General features: G+C 45.1%; 1 protein-coding gene across 1 annotated transcript in view; it reads left to right on the top strand.

Annotated features, from left to right (window-relative positions):
* Positions 1 to 23,950, top strand: part of LOC124712418 (tetratricopeptide repeat protein 28) — a 131,749-nt gene that overhangs the window by 4,830 nt on the left and 102,969 nt on the right. Inside the window, exon 2 of the mRNA XM_047242712.1 lies at positions 17,383 to 17,634. Coding sequence (XP_047098668.1) covers positions 17,383 to 17,634 — 252 coding nt within the window. The remainder of the gene's footprint in view (positions 1 to 17,382; positions 17,635 to 23,950) is intronic.

The raw sequence follows: 23,950 nt of genomic DNA, 5'->3' as shown, positions 1-23,950 counted from the left end.
GAACGTGCGTCTGCCTAGGTTGAAAGCTAGCTAAGAAGTGAACGAGGTACACTCCAGTTCCGTCGAGCTGCACAGCCCGCTAGAGTGCGCTGTGCTCGGCAGACGACGGGCTGCCAACCTTGTGTTGGCGCGGCGTTGTAGTAGTATCTGTGGCAATGATACTACATTAACAACCGTCAGATGTTGAGTGATCACTGTAAAAGACAGAGAGATGCGGCGTGGTCGTGTGAGACGGCATTATCAGCACCTGACTTGAGAGGGGCCTCAAACTCTGTCTCCGTTTGGTCGGTAGGTCAACACGTACAACACTCAGAGTTGTGGTGCAATCGAATATGTTGGGCTGCATGGGAACTTGAGGGCAGTCATACTCGTCGTCAAGGTTCTAGTCGACAACGTCTGACCATCTCAAGAACTGAATCCCGCATTGTGCACCAAGCGCAACATAACCCCTTCACATCCGGCCCTGCCGTCCGGGAAGTAGTAATGGACTGCGTGCAACATTCTCTGTCATCGCACACAATTCGTCGGAGACTAGCAGCAACCCGACTAGGGAATTATCGTCCCTCGAGTATGCTACCATTAACGGAACAACAGAAACGACTGCATTTGGACTGGTGCTGTGACTGGGAAGCATGTACCGTTGACGGACGGTATCGCATTGCGTTCAACGGTGAATCAAGGTTCTGCGTCACAGCGGATAACCAACGTCGGTGGTATGGCGGCGACCTGCAGAGAAGTCCCATGCTTCTAATGTTTTGGAGAGGTATGAGGGTGTTATTACTCGCCTCATGATGTGGAGAGCCACCGGGTACGACTTCAGGTCACAGTTGGTAGTCACTGAGAGAACTCTGGCGGCACGACTGTACGTCACGGACATCACGCGTCCAACTGAAAGACCTACATCAGGCCATTTGAGCCACACGAAATTATTGTTGCTATTGTGCGTCACCTCTCAGGCGACAGGGCATTTTTCAGCGGTACAACACTTGTCCACACATGGGACGTGCCCCTATGAACTGTCTGCGTGATGTTGAGGTACACCCGTGGCTAGCAAGATCCCCAAGGTCTGTCACCAACAGGACATGTGTGGGGACCAGTTCAGAAGTTATCTCCGTCCCAGCGGCTGCATGCAGGATGGCAAGGACCGTTTACAGCCGTTGTGGGCCAGCTTGCCTCAGGAGAGGATACAACAGCTTTATGGCACGCTTCATAACCGGATCAGTGGATTCACTCAGGCCAAAGGGGATGCAATGTCATATTGACAAGTGGGCTCATATTGTCATGTTCTTTGTAAATTTGATTCGATAGCGTAATCACTGAAATTACATCACGTATTCTCTAAATCGTGAAATTTCGTTTCCTCCTTCCATTCTGGGTACTTCTCTTTTCTCAGGCAGTGTATTTTTGAAGAGTGCGCGAATAGGACTTCTTATTTGGAACATTTAAAACATGGTTGATACCTCAGCACAACGGCAAAGATCAGGTGTGCTTCCAGTAGGACGGAGCTCCAGCACGTTTTGCTACTCAGGCGCGTGTGTTACTTGACGAACAATTTTGAGACTTCTGAATTGGATGTCGTTAAGCAAAATCCCCTGAAATAGCCACCCCAAGTCCGGACCTTACCACTCTAGACAGATAATTATGGGGAATAATCAAGTCCCAGTGGCTCGGGTAAGATTAATAAAGAAGCTCGCAAAAATGATGAAGGAACTATTCGAAGCATAACTGCTGAGATGTTGGGCAGATATTAAGGATTAATGCAGATGCACTGATCTTTGAGTAAGAATACGATGGAATACACTTCTGCTGGACACGTAGTTTTTACATGTAAATTATATGACATACTATTTTCCCAAGGGATATGGCGACTTCTTGGACTCACTGTAGAAGGTGACGTGGGAGTCAAAAAATAGTTTTTTGACAGTTGATGTTCCGTCTTACGACTGCTATTTGCATTTGGATTATACTCTGAAGTACCGGATGTTACAGCAGGAGCGGACGTTAATGACGTGCTCCTGGCGGAACCATGTAGAATCAGGAGCGATGAATGGAAGTCGATTCGTGTCATAAATGCTGCTGCCGCTGCTGCTGGTGGTGGTGGTGGTGGTGTCTTGCTAGTGGTGTCTTGCTAGTTGGCTCTCAAAAGTCATCGTGAAGTCACTGACAACTCGAAGAACATATATGTGATATTAGAGAGAAGGCCAATATCTGCAGTAGACACACTATGAGCATATACTCTGATTTGAAAATTGGAAATTTATGGTATGATCTTATGGGACCAAACTGCTGAGGTCATCGGTCCCTAAGCTTACACACTACTTACACTAACTTCAACTACACTACTGGCCATTAAAATTGCTACACCAAGAAGAAATGCAGATGATTAAACGGGTATTCATTGGACAAATATAGTATACTAGAACTGACATGTGATTACATTTTCACGAAATTTGAGTGCATAGATCCTGAGAAATCAGTACCCAGAACAACCACATCTGGCCGTAATAACAGCCTTGGTACGCCTGGGCATTGAGTCAAACAGAGCTTGGATGGCGTGTACAGGTACAGCTGCCCATGCAGCTTCAACACGATACCACAGTTCATCAAGAGTAGTGACTGGCGTATTGTGACGAGCCAGTTGCTCGGCCACCATTGACCAGACGTTTTCAGTTGGTGAGAGACCTGGAGAATGTGCTGGCCAGGGCAGCAGTCGAACATTTTCTGTATCCAGAAAGGCCCGTGTAGGACCTGCAACATGCGGTCGTGCTTTATCCTGCTGAAATGTAGGGTTTCGCAGGGATCGAATAAAGGGTAGAGCCACGGGTCGTAACTCATCTGAAATGCAACGTCCACTGTTCAACGTGCCGTCAATGTGAACAAGAGGTGAGCGAGACGTGTAACCAAACCATCACGCCGGGTGATACGCCAGTATGGCGATGACGAATACACGCTTCCAATGTGCGTTCATCGCGATGTCGCCAAACACGGGTGCGACCATCATGATGCTGTAAACAGAACCTGGATTCATCCAAAAAATGACGTTTTGCCATTCGTGCACCCAGGTTTGTCGTTGAGTAGACCATCGCAGGCGCTCCTGTATGTGATTCAGCGTCAAGGGTAACTGCAGCCATGGTCTCCGAGCTGATAGTTCATGCTGCAGCAAACGTCGTCGAACTGTTCGTGCAGATGGTTGTTGTCTTGCAAACGTACCCATCTGTTGACTCAGGGATCGAGACGTGGCTGCACGATCCGTTACAGCCATGCGGATAAGATGCCTGTCATCTCGACTGCTAGTGATACGAGGCCATTGGGATCCAGCACGGCGTTCCGTATTACCCTCCTGAACCCCCCGATTCCATATTCTGCTAACAGTCATTGGATCTCGAGCAACGCGAGCAGCAATGTCGCGATACGATAAACCGCAATCGCGACTGGTTACAATCCGACCTTTATCAAAGTCGTAAACGTGATGGTACGCATTTCTCCTCCTTACACGAGGCATCACAACAACGTTTCACCAGGCAACGTCGCTCAACTGCTGTTTCTGTATGAGAAATCGGTTGTAGGTGTCGCCACCGGCGCCAACCGTGTGTGAATGCTCTGAAAAGCTAATCATTTGCATATCACAGCACCTTCTTCCTGTCGGTTAAATTTCGCGTCTGTAGCACGTCATCTTCGTGGTGTAGCAATTTTAATGGCCAATAGTGTAACTTACGCTAAGGACAACACACACAGCCAGCCCGAGGGAGGACTCGAACCTCCGACGGGGAGACTCTGATTTGACACTAAGAATTTGCAAGAATTTGATATACAACTGTCTTTAACGAAATAAAAGTTGGAATTGAGCTGCTACTACAGTACTTCGGAATCTCGAAGTGTAGAGCACTGCTGACAGGAAACTGGCGGAATGCATCCGCGATTGAACAGAATGTAATTAGAAAGCTAAATCAGGATTCTTCGTGACATTGTAAACGCATCAGTCCCTGCCGTTTTCTCACTATTTATAGCTTCGCTTTAAGCGCAGGCACGTATAATTTAGTTCTTTTTTTTTCTTTGCATGTACAGAGTAGCAAAACAGCCTCGGCAGCGCAAAATCAAAACAGAACAAAGCACCGGGAGTTAAGCTAAGGGCTTGTGGCAGTAGCGTCTTCTTTACTGAAGGCGGTAGCAGGTTAAACCAGTTTGCCGAACTGGAAAGCAGACCAGGGTTCCTCGAAATCAGATACCCGCCTGCCGAGTTCCCGTGCTCGCTCATTGTGAGCTATCAATATATCTGTCGACTGCAATTCCGCGCGTTCCCGTGTGTGCGGCCAGGGTAATACGGGGTCGCTCCTGCCTCCTTTGCTCGAATTAAAATGTCTTCAGCTTTGCTTCACATTACCTGTCATTTCTTTCGTTTCCTTACTCTTCTGGGAGCCATTTAAATTCGGTATTAAATTTCTATATATGATTTTTGTTTTGTATTGTGTTCTTGGTCACTCCCATTCCTACCGTACATTTCATTTCATACATCCACATGTTGCATTATTTGCTCATATAAAAGTGACATTTATTTGGTGAGTCTACACTTGTCCACCCGCACCACATGAGCAAACAACCCGTCTCACCTATCCCTTACAGTAAGGGACATCGTTTGTTGGTTCTTGTAGAGGTCTGCATTCCTTCTGCGACTAAACTCGCCCTCGTCCGTCCTCGCTGCATCCAGGTATTTTTTTCAAAATCTTTCTTTCCTTGTTTACTATTTCTCTTGGTGACATTTGAGTACATACTTTCTACAACAACAAATTTTCCTAATTCTGGAGGTGTGTTGTAGTGTCTGATTTTGGTGGTCATTCAAAGATTACTCCTAAAGTTCTTTGCAACTTCCAATTTTATCAGTTTTGTTTCACTACTTTGTGTCGAATCCATTGATCTGCGTAATTTTATGTAACTACTTTACTTATCAATTTCACTAATTTTCCCGTAATCTTACTAACGCTTCAGGTAAGGTCATGACTTCTTAAAAGACATTTGAAATCTAAGTTTCTCGGTTAGTTTTTATGGGAAGATTATTTGTAAAAGAGTTGCTATTAAATGCCTATAAAATAAGTCGTTTTAGTAACAAACGTCGAACTCCACTTGCTCTATCTTCTTTCTCCTAGAATCTTTTTACTCTTTTGCAGAACATTATTAAAGAGCACAACAAATCAAAGTCTTGTTTAATGCCCGTCCTAATAGTGGACTCGCCCAAAATCTTCCGTGAATTTCGTTGAAAATAATAGTTTCAGTTACAGTCAGTGACAGCTGATACAGAGCAGTATACATTTAGAATTTGGATGTTTGCTAAAGTCCAGTCTCATATATTTACATTCATGGCATGCACTACACATTTTAAGTAATGACTAATGCAATATGGTGGCTTCAACTATTTTAGCCCTTCAAAGGTTCAAGGGTGTGTAAATTCCTAAGGCATCAAATTGCTGAGTTCATAGGTCTCTAGATTTACACACTACTTAAACTAACTTATACTAAGGACAACACACACACACACACACACACACACACACACACACACACACACGCCCGAGGGAGGACTCCAACCTCCGGTTCTATGCGCTCAGTCCGGAACCACGCGACTGCTACGTTCGCAGGTTCGAATCCTGCCTCGGGCATGGATGTGTGTGATGTCCTTAGGTTAGTTAGGTTTAAGTAGTTCTAAGTTCTAGGGGACTGATGACCTCAGATGTTAAGTCCCATAGTGCTCAGAGCCATTTGAACTATTTTTGAACCAACCCCCGGCCGGAGGGGCCGTGCAATCCGGACATGGCGCCTCGAACCGTGTGGCCACACCACGCGACTTTTAACCCTTCATCCGTGAAGATGGTCCAAGACCGAAACCGGTAGAATTTGGGTTTAAAATAAAATCAGCTGATGGTTCAAATATGCAATTAATACATTACTTAACGGCTGTTGGCAGTCAACTTCCTAAAGTGTTTACAACAATTTTTTTCTTTTTTACACAGCAATTTCTTCCTGTCAGTTTATTTTTGGACCATAATTTATACAACCCGTTCATTTCCTTTTAATTTTGTGTCTCTGAACTTAGTCGTAGTCTTCGCCTTTTTTTTTTATTTTCTGCGTAAACATCTTCATTTGCATACATACCAGACATCTTCATAATGTGAGCTGTATATTCCAGTCAGCCTGCAGCTACAAGTTTTGACGTCCACCGCCAAATTTACTGATTTTTAATTAACGTGTCTCATCAAGCTATCCCTTTTTCTAGTAATGATTCTTCATAAATTTTAATCTTTGCTTATTATATTTGACTTGTAACACGTATTACTACCTCTTTTCAATGAAAGTATCCTGTTTATTAGCTCAAGTGATCTTCGTTTATTGTATGTTTCGGCATAGTCATCTTCAGTTACTGTTAAAGAGGTAAAAAGAAATACGCTAAAGAACTGTATTCTAATACTGCTTGAGTTTTGATCGAACAAACTAAAACGACAGCTGCCAGCACAGCACCACTAAGCGAAACTGGAGGGAAACTGCCGCAAGGTGGCGCTAGTGGGAAGCTATTTTATAATGCTATTAACATTTCATTTTTTATGCGCTTTTAATGTAAGTAATTTTTTTATTTTATTTATTTTCATCTTTTCTGCAGTGTCTGAAGATAACTGTGCCTAAACATGTAATAAATAAACGTCTTTTAATCGATATAGACGGAAAATATTAATCAAACAGCAATACAATCGCAGATTAGTAGGCAGAATTTGTAAACCAGTAAAGCTGGTAAGTGGCCTAGCATGCGGCCAAGACACACGACCCTCATTTCATATTCATGCTAACCTATGCAAATGTTGCGTGGACTTTCGCTCCTGCCACTGTTCACCGCTACCTGCTCATAAATTTCCAGTTCCTCGTCAAACTACAACATCAATTTGCCTCTCCTACATTCCCTGTAAAATCGAGTCCCAGCACCCCATTGTATCTCTCATGGTCGGGAACCGTGAGCTGGTGCCGCGACCCTATCAACACGTCCCATCTTCCTCTCCTAGAGTAACTTACAATACTGCCCCCCCCCCTCCACTTCATATCATGAAATCATTACCGAGCTTTTGCCCTCAGATAAGCCCTTGTCAATCCTACTGCTTTTACTCCATCCTTTCCCTGCCTAGTTGAAACCGTACCTGCCCCCCACACTTACGTTACCACTCAGTTCTCTCCAAAACTCAGCTCAACGTCTTTACTACACCACCTTCTCCAATCTCACGTCCGTACCCAATCCTCTCGCCTGGTTTTACGAGAACCTTGAACATTCAACATCTCGACAGATCAAAAACAGCTCACATTACATATGCTTTAAGACAAACAAAAAAAGGTAAGTAAACGACCTACCACGAAGGAATTATCCGAATGGGACGGAAATTGGTGAATGTGATGTACATGTACAGCTAAACAAATTATTATCGTTTCAAAGACATTGAATAATTGTTCAAGACAAAGAGCTACAGAAACTGAGTAAGTCAATAACGCTTTGGTCCACCTCTGTATCTTATGGAAGTAGTTGTTCGCTTGGCACTGATTGATAGAGATGCTGGTCCTCCTGATGGATATCGTGCTAAATTCTGTCAAAATGGTGCATTAGATCGTCAAAATCCCGAGCTGGTTGGAGGGCCCTGCCTGTAATGCTCCAAACGTTCTAAATTGGGGAGAGATCTGGCGACCTTGTTGGCCAAGATAGGGTTTGGCAAGCACGAAGACAAGAGGTAGAAACTCTCGCCGTATGCGGGCGGGCATAACGTTTCTGAAATGTAAGCCCGGGATGGCTCACAGTAGAGGGCAGCAAAAAGGGGCGTAGAATATGCTGTAATGGTGCGGCTGATGACAACCAAAGAAGTCCCACCGATGTCTGGAACGTCTCCGGCCACGTCTCCGCTGATCTTCGGGCCTCATAAGACAGTTCTACTCCAGTCAATAAGTCGTGTTTGGAGACGCCCTGGATAGAGGTCCGACAACCAGGAGTGATACTCTGGGGTGCCATTTCTTTTCATAGCAGGACTCCTTTAAAATGGTTCGAATGGCTCTAAACAGTATGGTACTTAACATCTGAAGTCATCAGTCCCCTAGACTTAGAACTACTTAAACCTAACCAACCTAAGGACATCACACACATCCATGCCCGAGGCAGGATTCGAACCTCCGACCGTAGCAGTCGCGTGGTTCCGGACTGAAGCGGCTAGAACCGCTCGGTCACAGCAACCGGCAGGACTCCTTTGATTGTCTATTCTCGGCACCCTTACGACACAGCAGTACGCCGACGATATTCTAAGCCCCGCTTTTTTGCCCTTCGTGGCAAGTCGTCCTGGGCTTACATTTCAGCATTTTTGTTTTAAAGTGTATATAAAGGAAAATGTCTTTTTATGTTCTTCAGATCTGATGTGTCTTCTGCAAGTGATCGGCGTTTCTAACCACCCTGATAAATGGCGGCGCCGTAGCGAATCCTCAAATGCCGCCTATGCAAGAAATTCTTTACAAGCAACGTGCTGTACCTGAATTCTTGTTTGTGGAAAAAGAAACTGCGGTGAACATCCATAAACGTCTGTGTGCAGTATATGGCAATGACGCAGTTGATGGGAATAATTTTGGGCAGTGAGCTGAGAGACTTGAAGTGTCAGGAAGTGCAGAAACTGAGCTCCACGATCGGCCACGTTTTTGTCGTCTTGTCACAGTCACTGATCGCACGACGTGGTGAATCGTTCGGATGCCATTATTCGTGCAGACCGGCCCATCCCAACCCGGCAGTCGGCACTACAGTTATCAGTGAACGCTACAGGTGTGTGTACAATGGCTGAGGCTCTACGACATTCAAAGGAGTGCTCAAGATGGGCTCCACGAATGCCTACAACAGACCACAAGACTCAGAGAAAAACCATCTGATCTGAACTGTTGGAGCAGTTTGAGGCTTTTCTGTCACGGATCATTTCAGGTGACAACATGTGGGTGCATTACTATGAATCGTAACGAAAAGGCAGTCACTGGAGTGGCATCGGCAGTCAACAAGAAAGAATAAATTCGAGATAGCTCTCTCTGCTGTCAAAGTGACGATGACAATCTTTTGGGATAGTGATGATGTCATTCCCGTGGGTGATTAGGCAAAACAGTCAACCGGTAATACCGAGGCATGTGTGAAAACTATGAAGAAAGTCAGTAACTGCTGCTGACGTGTTCGGTCTGATCGGAATCCAGAAGAAATCTCGCCAAATTGATTTGGAAATAATAGCCTTAGTCACCCGAAAGCCCAGATCTCGCGAACGGAGGGAAAAAGGACAGCCATACTTTCTGCATATAGAGCTTTAGCTTCAGTGACACGCCACGGCGACTTCCTTGCTGCACCAGATACAGAGCGAGCGAGAGCAATTGAGAACGCTGATAGCATATCGAGGCGTTGAAACACACACGGTGAAACTTCCTGGCAGATTAAAACTGTGTGCCGGACTAAGCCTCGAACTCGGGACCTTTGCCTTTCTCGGGCAAGTACTCTATCATCTGAGTTACCCAAGCACGACTCACGCCCCGTCCTCAGAGCTTTACTTCTGCCAGTATCTCGTCTCCTACCTTCCAAACTTTATAGTAGTTCTCCTACGAACCTTGCAGAACTAGCACTCCTGAAAGAAAGGATATTGCGGAGACATGGCTTAGCCACAGCCCTATGGATGTTTCGAGGGTGAAATTTTCACTCTGCATCGGAGTGTGCGCTAATATGAAACTTCCTGGCAGATTAAAACTGTGTGCCGGACCGAGACTCGAACTCGGGACCTTTGTATTTGGCGGGCAAGTGCTGTACAAAGTGCTCCGCACTTGCCCGCGAAAGGCAAAAGTCCCGAGTTCGAGCCTGGCTCCGGCACACAGTTTTAACCTGCCAGGAAGTTTAATATCAGCGCACACTCCACTGCAGAGTGAAAATCTCATTCCACACACGGTGAAGGTTATGTAGCGCGCCGTGCACGCGCTGTGAGAAGAGCACTGAGCCGAATATCTCGTGCTGGACGTTAACCTCTCAGGCACGGAGCCGTGGTCAGCGCCTGTGCGAACAGCTGTCCTCAGGAGGAGAGAAGAAGACGCGCCGGCGCCATTGTTAGAGGGTCGCGGGGTGACTCGGCTGCGGGACCATTGTCTTCTGTCTTCTGCGTTGGGGGAGCCTTCCGGCTGGCGGCTGCAGGGGTCGCCGCGCTGACCCCTCTGCTCTTCGCGGAAGAGTTACGAGTCGCGCCCCGCGCCGTATTTGAAATGGACATTCCTATCTGTGGCGCGCCTCGCCTTTTTATTCCGCGCGCCGGCGGGCCACGTCTTTTGTTTGGGAAATTATAAGGTGCCGAAACGCCGAAAGAATGTCCAGGCGTTATCGAAAAGGACGCGCTCAATAATCTCGCCCATCGCCTCTCGCCGAGTTATGGCCCACGCGGAACCCTCCGACCACGCCTCTCGCTCTCCGCGATTAGAATTTCTATCAGGTCAGTAACCCTAACTGTAACGGAAGGACAAGGATTTTTGCACCGGTACAGTCCTTCAAAAAAAAAGCGTAGATACACTGAGGGTGACAGAAGTCATTGGACAGCGGTATGAGCATATCCAGATGGCGGTATTGTCGCGTATACAAGGTTTAAAGGGGCATTGGCAGAGCACTCATTTGTACTTAGATGATTCTCGTGAAAAGTTTCCGACGTGATTATGGACGCAAGGCGGGAATTAATTGAAAGTGGAATGGCAGTGGGAGCTCTACGCATGGGACATTCTATTTCGGAAATTCAATATTCCGGTCCACAGTTTGAAGACTGTGCCGACAATACCACGTTTTAGGCATTACCTCTCACCACGCCGACGGCCTCCGCTTAACGACCGAAAGCAACGGTGTTTGGGTAGATTTCTCGCTGCGTGACACAACCGCAGAAATCAGTATGGAATGTAGGACGAACTTATCCATTAGGAAAGTGTGGCGAAATTTGGCGTTAATGAACTACGGCAGCAGACGACCGACGCGAGGGCCTTTGTTAACAGCACGACATCACCTGCAGTGCCTCTCCTGGGCTCGTAACTGTATCGAATTGACCGAAGACGATTGGAAAACCGTGACCGGGTCAGATGAGTCCCGATTTCAGTTGGTCAGAGCTGATGGGAGGGCTCGAATGTGGCGCAGACCCCACGAAGCAATTTGTCAACAATGAACTGTGCAAGATGGTGGTTGCCCCGTAATGGTGTGGACTGTGTTTACACGGAATGGTTCAAATGGTTCAAATTGCTCTGAGCACTATGGGACTTAACTGCTGTGGTCATCAGTCCCCTAGAACTTAGAACTACTTAAACCTAACTTAAAGACATCACACACATCCATGCCCGAGGCAGGATTCGAACCTGCGACCGTAACAGTCGCGCGGTTCCGGACTGAGCGCCTAGAACCGCGAGACCACCGAGGCCGGCCTTACATGGAATGAACTGGGTCATGATTATGTTGGCTTACTTGGAGACTATTTGCAGCCATTCATGGACGCCATCTTCGCAAGCAACGAAGGAATTTTTATGGTTGACAGTGAGCCATGTCACCGGTCCAATGGTTTGAGGAACATTCAGGACAATCCGAGCGAGTGATTGGGCCACCCAAATAGACCGACATGAATCCCATCGAATATTTATGGAACATAATCGAAAGGTCAGTTCGTGAACAGAATCCTGTAACGGCAACACTTTTGCAATTATGGGCGGCTATGGAGGCAACATGGCTCAATATTTCTGCAGGAGACTTCCAACGACTTGTTGAGTCCACGCCACGTCGACTTGCTGCACAACGCCTGACGAAAGGAGGTCCGAACGATATTAGGAGGAATCCCATGACTTCTGCCACCTCACTGTAGTGCGCGTGTCGACCTCGAGACCTGCATTCGATGAATTTAACAACAGCGTCCATAAGCCATGCTCTCTTTTAAACGTGAGCAAAGACGAGATAACGCTCGTAACAAGGAAAAAGAGCGATCGCTATACGTCACGATGGCAAAAGCAGTGATCAACATCTAGAACACGTCCCATCGTTAAGGATAATACCGCAGTCGCGTCATACAGTGCTGTAGCCTTGTTACCGTCTGATACCTGGAACGACACTAGCGCCCCAAGCGGCCAGAAAGCCTACTGTCTCCTAACGTCATACGTCCTGTTTGTTTTTAATTATTTTCTACGTAATTTATGTAATAATTATTATACTTTATGTTCCTAAGTCTTTAGAAAATTAGCAAGCGATATGAAAAATCGTAAAATACTTTTAAACAAAGCTAAAATTCGTGAATAAAACGACGTAAGCTGCAACTTTCGAAATTATTCTCGTTTCTCCATAATGCTCCATGTTTTATAGTGGGCGACAAAAATACAGTATTTTCCATTCTGAGGTCGTACAGTGCAGAATTGGTATGCCATGAGGAAAAAGTACCGTGAGCGTTGGAACAATCAACCAACAGGCGCACCAGATTGAAGAGGTCATATTGTATGAAGAAGTTCGTATAACTGCCTGCTGCACATCATCGTCCGACGGGAATCGTTGGCCCTTCGTGGTCTTTTTTTATGGGATCGAAAGCCTAATAACGGCATGGAGAAAGATCTATTGGGCTATTGGGCGGTTGCTCGGGTTTTCCCGCTTCAGTTGGCGTAACTTCTGCGTTACGACGTTTGCGATGTGGGGACGAGCGGTATCGCGACAAGCACGAACCTTTGAGCAGCATTCCACAACGGTGGTTTTCGACATACATGCTGCCCCATACACAGTCTTCATTCTTCGATGGCTACCTACCCGTGTTTGCCCTTGGGCAGCTAAGAAAACAATAACAACACACTGTTTCCGTTTCGCTGCATTTGGTAACGTCGTTTTTACCACACGCACGTGGGAAATACACAAATGCCTTTCCTAAATGACGGTGTTTGTATACTCACATCGGAGTTGCGGTTCGTTCCATATACGATGCAGCAATGACTGCAAATGGAAACTTTTTCATCGCCTCTTATACATTTAATGGTTTCTTGATCAGGGTTAACAGAAAATCGCGAGCATCTTTTTTAAGCACTTGTGTCAACCAGATTTTTTAAAAATGTGTTTGTGTTTCTCCAGTTGGCTTCTGTTAGGGTAACTCGGGGTGAGTTGGACCACTGGGTGAGACGGTCCAGTGACGTATTTCGTGAATGCGCCGCTAGAGAGCAGCACCGTTCACTTGTGAGTAACCTCTTTATTGAACGAGCGTCGTGCAAAAGTGTTGTTGCCATTATCGTCTTAGTTCAGGAGAAAAATCACATTTTCTGTTTTGGTAAGTTGAAAAGTTTTATCACACAGTTACGTTCTTTTAGTATTATGGCACTTATGGCACAGTATTCCTGCAGTTTTATTACTAAAAGCTTGACAAATGTGTTGGCATCTGCCTAACCTAAAATGGCCACCGAGCACTAAAACTGCAGACTAAAATCAGGGTGGCCCATCTCTCCCAGACAGCCAAGATAGATGGACCAGTTCTATTTGTGAGTGATGGACCATGCATTTTAATTAGGGAGAGATGGGCCACAATTAAATATATCTTAAGTGACCGTGGAAATATTTTGAAAATTGATCCCTATGACAGCCTGTTCCTTTAGAAGATATATGTCATAAGCCAACCTTTAACCTGTAGCTTCGCCCACAGACGCAGAAAGCACATATATGATATACATCTCCTCCTCCTTGTCGTCCTCTCTTTGTTCATATCCTCATCACCCACCCCTGTCCATCTCCCTCCCCTCTCCTTTTCTACCTGCTCACTACTCTCCTTCATCCTTCACGTGCCTCCTACCCCTGCCTGCCCTCCGACTCTCTGTGCACCAATCAACTCCTCACCTTCTCTCTGTGTGTTCATCTACGACTCCACCCTCTCTGTGTGACAGTTCCTCCTCCCCTCTTGCTCTCTGTCTAACTCCTGTACACCCCTTTCTTTGTCTATCTCATCCTCCCCCTCTCACTTCCAACTCCTCCTCCCCTCTATTTCTGTCTGGCCACACCCACTCGCGTGTATACCTTGTGGAGTGCTTTCCAAGACGGCCAACATAACACACCTGTTGTGCAGGGCAGCCTAGATGTCAGGGATTGCCAACCGTATTCATCCCAACCCTCACCCCAATGAAAGCTAGGTGGTTCTTAATCCTGTAGTACTTCTTCCCACACAATAAGTAGTATGTCTACCAAATTAGGTTAAAATTGATCCAGTGGTTTAGGAGGAGATGTGGAACAGATACACATACTCACACGCACGTCATATGGATACTCTGCAAATCACATTTAAGTGCCACCTTCACAACTCTATTATTCCAATCTCGTATTGCGCGCGGGAAGAATGAACACCTATATCTTTCCGTACGAGCTCTGATTTCTCTTATTTTATCTTGGTGATCGTTCTTCCCTGTGTAAGACAGTGTCAACAAAATATTTTCGCATTCGGAGGAGAAAGTTGGTGATTGGAATTTCGTAAGAAGATTCCGTCGCAACGAAAAACTCCTTTCTTTTAATGATGTCCATCCCAAATCCTGTATTATTTCTGTGACACTCTCTCCCATATTTCGCGATAATACAAAACGTGCTGCCTTTCTTTGACCTTTTTCGACGTACTCAGTCAGTACTATCTGGAAGGATCCCACACCGCGCAGCAGTATTCCAAAAGTGGATGGACAAGCGTAGTGTAGGCAGTCTCCTTAGTAGGTCTGTTACATTTTCTTAGTGTCCTGCCAATAAAGCGCAGTCTTTGGTTAGCCTTCCCGACAACATTTTCTTTGTGTTCCTTCCAATTTAAATTCTTCGTAATTGTAACACTCAGGTATTTAGTTGAATTTACGGCTTTTAGATTAGACTGATTTATCATGTAACCGAAGTTTACTGATGACTTTATTAGTCGATAAACGACAGCGACATCTGCAAACAACCGAAGACGGCTGCTCAGATTGTCTCCCAAATCGTTTATATAGATAAGGAACAGCAAAGGGCCTATAACACTACCTTGGGGAACGCCAGAAATCACTTCTGTTTTACTCGATGACTTTCCGTCAGTTACTACGAACTGTGACCTCTCTGACAGGAAATCACAAAAAATGGCTCTGAGCACTATGGAACTTAACATCTATGGTCATAAGTCCCCTAGAACTTAGAACTACTTAAACCTAACTAACCTAAGGACATCACACAACACCCAGCCATCACGAGGCAGAGAAAATCCCTGACCCTGCCGGGAATCGAACCCGGGAACCTGGGCGTGGGAAGCGAGAACGCTACCGCACGACCACGAGCTGCGGGCAGGAAATCACAGATCCAGTCACATAACTGAGACGATATTCCATAAGCAAGCAATTTCACTACGAGCCGCTTGTGTGGTACAGTGTCAAAAGCCTTCTGGAAATCCAGAAATACGGAATCGATCTGAAATCCATTGTCAATAGCACTCAGCACTTCATGTTAATAAAGAGCAAGTTGTGCTTCACAGGAACGATGTTTCCTAAATCCATGTTGACTGTGTGTCAATAGATCGTTTCCTTTGAGGTAATTGATTATCTACATCTACATGATTACTCTGCAATTCATATTTAAGTGCTTGGCAGAGGGTTCATCGAACCACAATCATACTATCTCACTACCATTCCAGTCCCGAAAAGCGCGCGTGAACAACGAATACCTAAACCTTTCTGTTCGAGCTCTGACTTCACTTATTTTATTTTGATGATCATGTCTACCTATGTTGGTTGGGCTCAACAAAATATTTTCGCATTCGGAAGAGAAAGTTGGTGACTCAAATTTCGTAAAAAGATCTCGCCGCGACGAAAAACGTCTTTGCTTTAATGACTTCCATCCCAGCTCGCGTATCATATCTGCCACACTCTCTCCCCTGTTACGTGATAATACCAAACGAGCCGCCCTTTTTTGCACCCTTTCGATGTCCTCCGTCAGTCCCACCTGGTAAGGATCCTACACCGCGCAGCAATATTCTAACAGAGGACGAACGAGTGTAGTGTAAGCTGTCTCTTTAGTGGACTTGTTGCATCTTCTAAGTGTCCTGCCAATGAAACGCAACCTTTGGCTCGCCTTCCCCACAATATTATCTATGTGGTCTTTCCAACTGAAGTTGTTCGTAATTTTTACACCCAGGTACTTAGTACAATTGACAGCCTTGAGAATTGTACTATTTATCGAGTAATCGAATTCCAACGGATTTCTTTTGGAACTCATGTGGATCACCTCACACTTTTCGTTATTTAGCGTCAACTGCCACCCGCCACACCATACAGCAATCTTTTCTAAATCGCTTTGCAACTGATACTGGTCTTCGGATGACCTTACTAGACGGTAAATTACAGCATCATCTGCGAACAACCTAAGAGAGCTGCTCAGATTGTCACACAGGTCATTTATATAGATCAGGAACAGCAGAGGTCCCAGGACGCTTCCTCGGGGAACACCTGATATCCAGTTTTACTCGATGATTTGCTGTCTATTACTACGATCTGCGACCTTCCTGACAGGAAATCACGAATCCAGTCTCACAACTGAGACGATACCCCATAGGCCCGCAGCTTAATTAGAAGTCGCTTGTGAGGAACGGTGTCAAAAGCTTTCCGGAAATCTAGAAATACGGAATCAACTTGAGATCCCCTGTCGATAGCGGCCATTATTTCGTGCGAATAAAGAGCTAGCTGCGTTGCACAAGAACGATGTTTTCTGAAACCATGCTGATTACGTATCAATAGATCGTTCCCTTCGAGGTGATTCTCAATGTTTGAATACAGTATATGCTCCGAAACCCTACTGCAAACCGACGTCAATGATATAGGTCTGTAGTTCGATGGATTACTCCTACTACCCTTCTTAAACACTGGTGCGACCTGCGCAATTTTCCAATCTGCAGGTACAGATCTATGTTCGAACACAATAGGGTGAGGGGGGTGGGGTGTCTATATCTTCTAAAATCCTGCTGAATATCGACGTTAACGATATGGGCCTGTAATTTAGTGGATTACTCCTACTACCTTTCTTTCATATTGGTGTGACCTGTGCAACTTTCCAGTCTTTGGGTACGGGTCTTTCGTCGAGCTAACGGTTGTATATGATTGTTAAGTATGGAGCTAATGCATCAGAATACTCCGAAAGGAAGCTAATTGGTATACAGTCTGGACCAGAAGACTTGCTTTTATTAAGTGATTTAAGTTGCTTCACTACTCATGTTGGCAGCTGTTCTCGATTCGAATTCTGGAATATTTACTTCGTCTTCTTTTGTGAAGGCCTTTCGGAAGGCTGTGTTTAGTAACTGCTTTGGCAGCACTGTCATCCACCTTTATACATGTGTGTACAACCCCCTGCAGGTGGAGGGCACCGCGGAGCTGCCGGCGGCGAGTCGCGCGCTGTTCCTGGAGAAGGCGCGCCAGAGCAACGCCGCGTGCCAAGCGGGCGACTACGCGACGGCCGTGGCGCTCTACACGGACGCGCTGCAGCTCGACCCCACCAACCACATCCTCTACTCCAACCGCTCCGCCGCGCTCGTCAAGATGGGACAGTTCGCGCAGGCGCTGCAGGACGCCATCCGCGCGCGCGAGCTCAACACCAAGTGGCCCAAGGTATTACGTTCACACCAGGAATAGCACTCCTCGTTCGTTCGCTTTGCTTCTAATCAGTCGTTCGAGTGGCTCGATGGTGCTCTCATCTTCGCGTGGAAAAATTCTCATTCTTGCGTAAGTAGTTCTTTAAAATCCCGTTTCACGTCTACATCTGCACCTACATCCATACTCCGCAAGCCACCTGACGGCGTGTGGCGGAAGGTACCTTGAGTACCTCTATCGGTTCTCCCTTCTATTCCAATCTCGTATTGTTCGTGGAAAGAAGGATTGTCGGTATGCCTCTGTGTGGGCTCTAATCTCTCTGATTCTATCCTCGTGGTCTCTTCGCGAGATATACGTAGGAGGGAGCAATATACTGCTTGACTCCTCGGTGAAGGTATGTTCTCGAAACTTCAACAAAAGCCCGTACCGAGCTACTGAGCGTCTCTCCTGCAGAGTCTTCCACTGGAGTTTATCATCTCCGTAACGCTTTCGCAATTACTAAATGATCCTGTAACGAAGCGCGCTGCTCTCCGTTGGATCTTCTCTATCTCTTCTATCAACCCTATCTGGTACGGATCCCACACTGCTGAGCAGTATTCAAGCAGTGGGCGAACAAGCGTACTGTAACCTACTTCCTTAGCCGGCCGGGGTGGCCGAGCGGTTCTAGGCGCTACAGTCTGGCACCGCGCTGCCGCTACGGTCGCAGGTTCGAATCCTGCCTCGGGCATGGATGTGTGTGATGTCCTTAGGTTAGTTAGGTTTAAGTAGTTCTAAGTTCTAGGCGACTGATGGCCTCAGAAGTTAAGTCCCATAGTGCTCAGAGCCATTTGAACCATTTTGAACCTACTTCTTTTGTTTTAGGATTACATTTCCTTAGGATTCTTCCAATGAATCTCAGTCTGGCATCTGCTTTACCGACGATTAATTTTATATGGTCTTTCCATTTTAAATCACTCCTAATGCGTACTCCCAGATAAAGGATCTTTCTCACTATGTATTCGCAGCACATAACACTTGTCTACATTGAGATTCAATTGCCATTCCCTGCAGCATGTGTCAATTCGCTGCAGATCCTCCTCCATTTCAGTACAATTTTCCATTGTTACAACCTCTCGATATACCACAGCATCATCCGCAAAAAGCCTCAGTGAACTTCCGATGTCATCCACAAGGTCAGTTATGTATATTGTGAATAGCAACGGTCCTACGACACTCCCCTGTGGCACACTTGAAATCACTCTTACTTCGGAAGACTTCTCTCCATTGAAAACATGCTGCGTTCTGTTATCTATGAACTCTTCAATCCAATCACACAATTGGTCTGATAGTCCATATGCTCTTACTTTGTTCATTAAACGACTGTGGGGAACTATATCGAACGCCTTGCGGAAGTCAAGAAACACGGCATTTACCTGGGGTTCTTGTTCAGAATCGACTACCTATCAAAATAAGAATATGATTACTAGTGTGGGTATTAATTTAAAAATACCTGCTGTTAATGTAAAGCCTACTGCATTTGGGTCTTCAGCTCCCATGTTTCATGCATCGACTGCCAGCGCGTAAATCAGCGGGCAATCGCTTCGGTGACGTGGAGTCAGTGATCAGTTGACTGTGCCGAGTGTAGAGTTCTTTAATCTTGAATGCACTGCACTGTGCACATGTGTAGAAGTAGGGAACTACGGCGTTCTCTGCTAACGTCGGAAAGTTAGCCTAATCTCGCTGAGCTCGCTCGTGCTAGAGTGAAGGATTTTGTGCTTTTGTGTCTTCTTAATTCATGACAAATTGCCTAGGCTGCACGACAACATCATGTTTTGCCTATTGGTGTTTTCCCCCAAAAGAAACCTAATATCAGAAAGTGAAAAAAATATATAGGTTTCACGATACCTGGACAAATAAAACACTTTTACATTCTGCATAAATAATAATAACGTAAATAGATAAACATGTCAGTGATAACTGCTCCAACTCTAAAAATGTCTCCATTGAAGCAGAAAAATAATTTTCGATGTTATTTGGCATTTATGAAAAAAAGAGACAAACGATAAAGTTAAAACGCTATATGTACTGCCATCTAAATATTGTTCAATGTGCTTGTATTTATTTTCAAAAGCCGGCCGCGTGGCCGAGCGGGTCTAGGCGCTACAGTCTGGAGCCGCGCGGCCGCTACGGTCGCAGGTTCGAATCCTGCTTCGGGCACGGATATGTGTGATGTCCTTAGGTTAGTTAGGTTTAAGTAGTTCTAAGTTCTAGGGGACTGATGACCTCAGAAGTTAATTCCCATAGTGCTCAGAGCCATTTTATTTTCAAAAATGGTTCAAATGGCTCTAAGCACTATGGGACATAACATCTGAGATCATCAGTCCCTGAGACTTAGAACTACTTAAACCTAACTAACGTAAGGACATCACACATATCCATGCCCGAAGCAGGATTCGAACCTGCGACCGTAGCAGCCACGCGGCGCCGGACTGAAGCGCCTAGAAACACTCGGCCACAGCGGCCGTCGTATTTATTTTATTAAACAAATACATTACGATGTTTGGCAAAGTTTGGCAGACAATTTTCCATTTTCTTCAGTTTTCACCATTGTGAAGAATTTTGCTCTGGTTGTTAATACCCTCTACTACCATTGCTAGTTAATTAACCCCATTACCACATTCCAGGTTACTGCAAGAAGTATGGTTCCTTAAATCGCAGTCCCACAGCAGACAGAATTCAGGACGTCCGCATTTTTGGAACCGACGTGTAAACACAAACGAACACTCGTGAAAAGAAGGGAGTTTCAGTACAAGAATAATACGCTACGGGCTCTAAACGTCCACCTGCCACGAGTAGTCGAGTGAGAAAAGAAAGTCGTTCACGTAAAAGGGTTTTAAGGCAGTATCTGAAAAAGCAGATACGATTTCCGCTACCGATGAGTGCAACTGCATTTGTCGCTGAACTCGCCTACATTCACTGCAAAAATTTGGCGGAAACCAAGACGGCGGAAATAGACCACTTGCGCTAAATCAGAAGGGCGCGAAAAATACAAAGTTTTGGAAATAGGCCACGTATGCTACGTAGAAGACATGGTAAATCCAGAATTCGTCAGGAAAATTGGAAAAAATACATGCAGTTAAAATGACTGGAAATATAACTAGATTAATATTGTGTGAAATTGATGATGTGAAAAAAATACACTACTGACCATTGAAGTTGCTACACCACGAAGATCACGTGCTACAGACGTGAAATTTAACCGACAGGAAGAAAATGCTGTGATATGCAAATGATTAGCTTTTCAGAGCATTCACACAAGGTTGGGGCCGGTGGCGACACCTACAACGTGCTGACATGAGCAAAGTTTCCAACCGATTTCTCACACACAAACAGCAGTTGACCGGCGTTGCCTGGTGAAACGTTGTTGTGATGCCTCGTGTAAGGAGGAGAAATGCCTACCATCACGTTTCCGACTTTGATAAAGGTCGGATTGTAGCCCATCGCGATTGTGGTTTATCGTATTGCGACACTGCTGCTCGCGTTGGTCGAGACCCAATGACTGTTAGCAGAATATGGAATCGGTGGGTTCAGGAGTGTAATACGGAACGCCGTGCTGGATCCCAACGCCCTCGTATCACAAGCAGTCGAGATGACAGGCATCTTATCCGCATGGCTGTAACGGATCGTGCAACCACGTCTCGATCCCTGAGTCATCAGATGGGGACGTTTGCAAGACAACAATCATCTGCACGAACAGTTCGACGACGTTTGCAGCAGCATGGACTGTCAGCTCGGAGACCATGGCTGCGGTTTTACTTGACGCTGCATCACAGACAGGAGCGCCTGCGATGGTGTACTCAGCGACGAACCTGGGTACACGAATGGCAAAACGTCATTTTTTTGGATGAATCCAGATTCTGTTTACAGCATCATGATGGTCCCATCCGTGTTTGGCGACATCGCGGTGAACGCACATTGGAAGCGTGTATTCGTCATCGCCATACTGGTGTATCACCCAGCGTGATGGTATGGGGTGCCATTGGTTACACGTGTCGGGCACCTCTTGTTCGCATTGACGGCACTTCGAACAGTGGACGTTACATTTCAGATGTGTTACGACCCGTGGCTGTACCCTTCATTCGATCCCTGCGAAACCCTACATTTCAGCAGGAAAATGCACGACCGCATGTTGCAGGTCCTGTACGGGCCTTTCTGGATACAGAAAATGTTTGACTGCTGCCCTGGCCAGCACATTCTCCAGATCCCTCCCCAATTGAAAACGTCTGGTCAATGGTGGCCGAGTAACTGGCTCGTCACAATACGCCAGTCACTACTCTTGATGAAGTGTGGTATCGTGTTGAAGCAGCATGGGCAGCTGTACCTGTACATGCCATTCAAGCTCTGTTTGACTCGATACCCAGGAGTATCAAGGCCGTTGTTACGGCCAGAGGTGGTTGTTCTGGGTACTGATTTCTCAGGATCTATGCACCCAAATTTCGTGAAAATGTAATTAGATTAGATTAGATTTACTTTCATTCCAATTGATCCGTAGTGAGGAGGTCCTCCAGGATGTGGAACATGTCAGAAAAACAACAATACATGACAAATATTTAAACTAAAACAAATAAGCTAATGTACCATTCCACAGGTCCCAAGTGGAATGATCGTCATTTTTTAATGAACACTAAGAGTCATTTTACAAATACTATTGCACTGAATTTAAAATAAAAAAGTTTTATATTTATTTACAAGGTAAGAAACATGTAATACAACTACTGTAATACTTATTTACAATGAACACATTACTGCACTGAAATGGTGCAGAAGTTAGATTATACTTACACACACACACACACACACACACACACACACACACACCCACACACACACACAAATTTTCAGTGAACACATTACTGCACTGAAATTGTGCAGAAGTTATGTTGTACTTATATACAAATCAGTTGGTTTTCCTCAGAAATTCATCAATGGAGTAGAAGGAGTTGGCCACCAATAAATCCTTTAGGCTTCTCTTAAACTGAATTTCATTGGTTGTTAAGCTTTTTATGGCTGCTGGCAAGTTATTGAAAATGTGTGTTCCTGAATAATGCACACCTTTTTGTACAAGACTAAGTGACTTTAAATCCTTGTGAAGATTATTCTTATTTCTAGTATTGATTCCATGAATTGAGCTGTTGGTTTGAAAAAGTGATATATTTTTAATGACAAATTTCATTAAGGAATAAATATATTGGGAAGCTGTAGTTAGTATCCCTAGTTCCCTAAACAGGCTTCTGCAGGATGTTCTTGAGTTCACACCACATATAATTCTTACTGCACGTTTTTGTGCCCGGAAAACTTTAGCTTGGCTTGATGAATTACCCCAGAAAATAATCCCATATGACATTATGGAATGAAAGTAAGCATAGTATGCCAGCTTTTTCATTTTTATATCCCCTATGTCTGACAAAATTCGCATTGCAAACAGAGATTTGTTAAGACGCTTCAGCAGTTCTGTGGTGTGCTCAGTTCTAGTATAATATATTTCTCCAATGAACACCCGTTTATCTGCATTTCTTCTTGGTGAAGCAATTTTAATGACCAGTAGTGTATCTAAAGTGGTTGATGTAGCCTACTTGTCTGTCCTTTGAAAAAAGTGTTGTGATAATCCAAGTTAAAACACGCTGCTTGCTGCTGGGAGAACATGTTCAAATCTGCAGAACACGAGGTTGTGATAGCAAAACGAGGTGGTTAATGTTGGATTGAGTTAAACCTGCCCACCACAACAGCAACACCATTTAAAAAGAACAAGTGTTAATTTACTGTTTTCATTATAAATTCTTGTAACGCCTAGAAAGTAAGGCTGAAGCGCAATAAGTAAATGATCAAGTTTTAATTACTAGCTATTGATTTATCAAGGATAACATGTCGTTTCTTTCATAAAAAAAGTCGGCTTTTTCCACCATCTTTGGAAACTTTTCCTGCTCTTATGAACTAGCAAGTTGGTTCATTCGAAATTTCCAATTTTTTCGTCCAGATTCAAGATTTGACTTTTCGTTCTTTTTCGACAGATTGTCTATTTCTGCCATCTATGGTTTTCCAGGTATTTTAATTCAGAACATTCGGCTCTTTCTACTGCGTTGTTTATCTTTCTCCTACAATTTTAGTGGAAGAGATGGAGCGCGCTGCCTGCAGCACCATCAGAAGTGACATATTTTGTGCCACAGACAGGAACAATTGTGACGGGATCCATCTTACCTATTACATACAACATTTTCCGTAATCTACTTCCATTTTCTAGTGTTGTCTTCGCCTGCAATTTTCGCATCCGATGCTTCCCTGAGCACTAAGTCAGCTA

The sequence above is a fragment of the Schistocerca piceifrons genome, chromosome 8 (genome assembly GCF_021461385.2).
Source record: "Schistocerca piceifrons isolate TAMUIC-IGC-003096 chromosome 8, iqSchPice1.1, whole genome shotgun sequence".
Classification (NCBI taxonomy): Eukaryota; Metazoa; Arthropoda; class Insecta; order Orthoptera; family Acrididae; genus Schistocerca; species Schistocerca piceifrons.
This window is presented reverse-complemented; position numbering and strand designations above follow the sequence as displayed.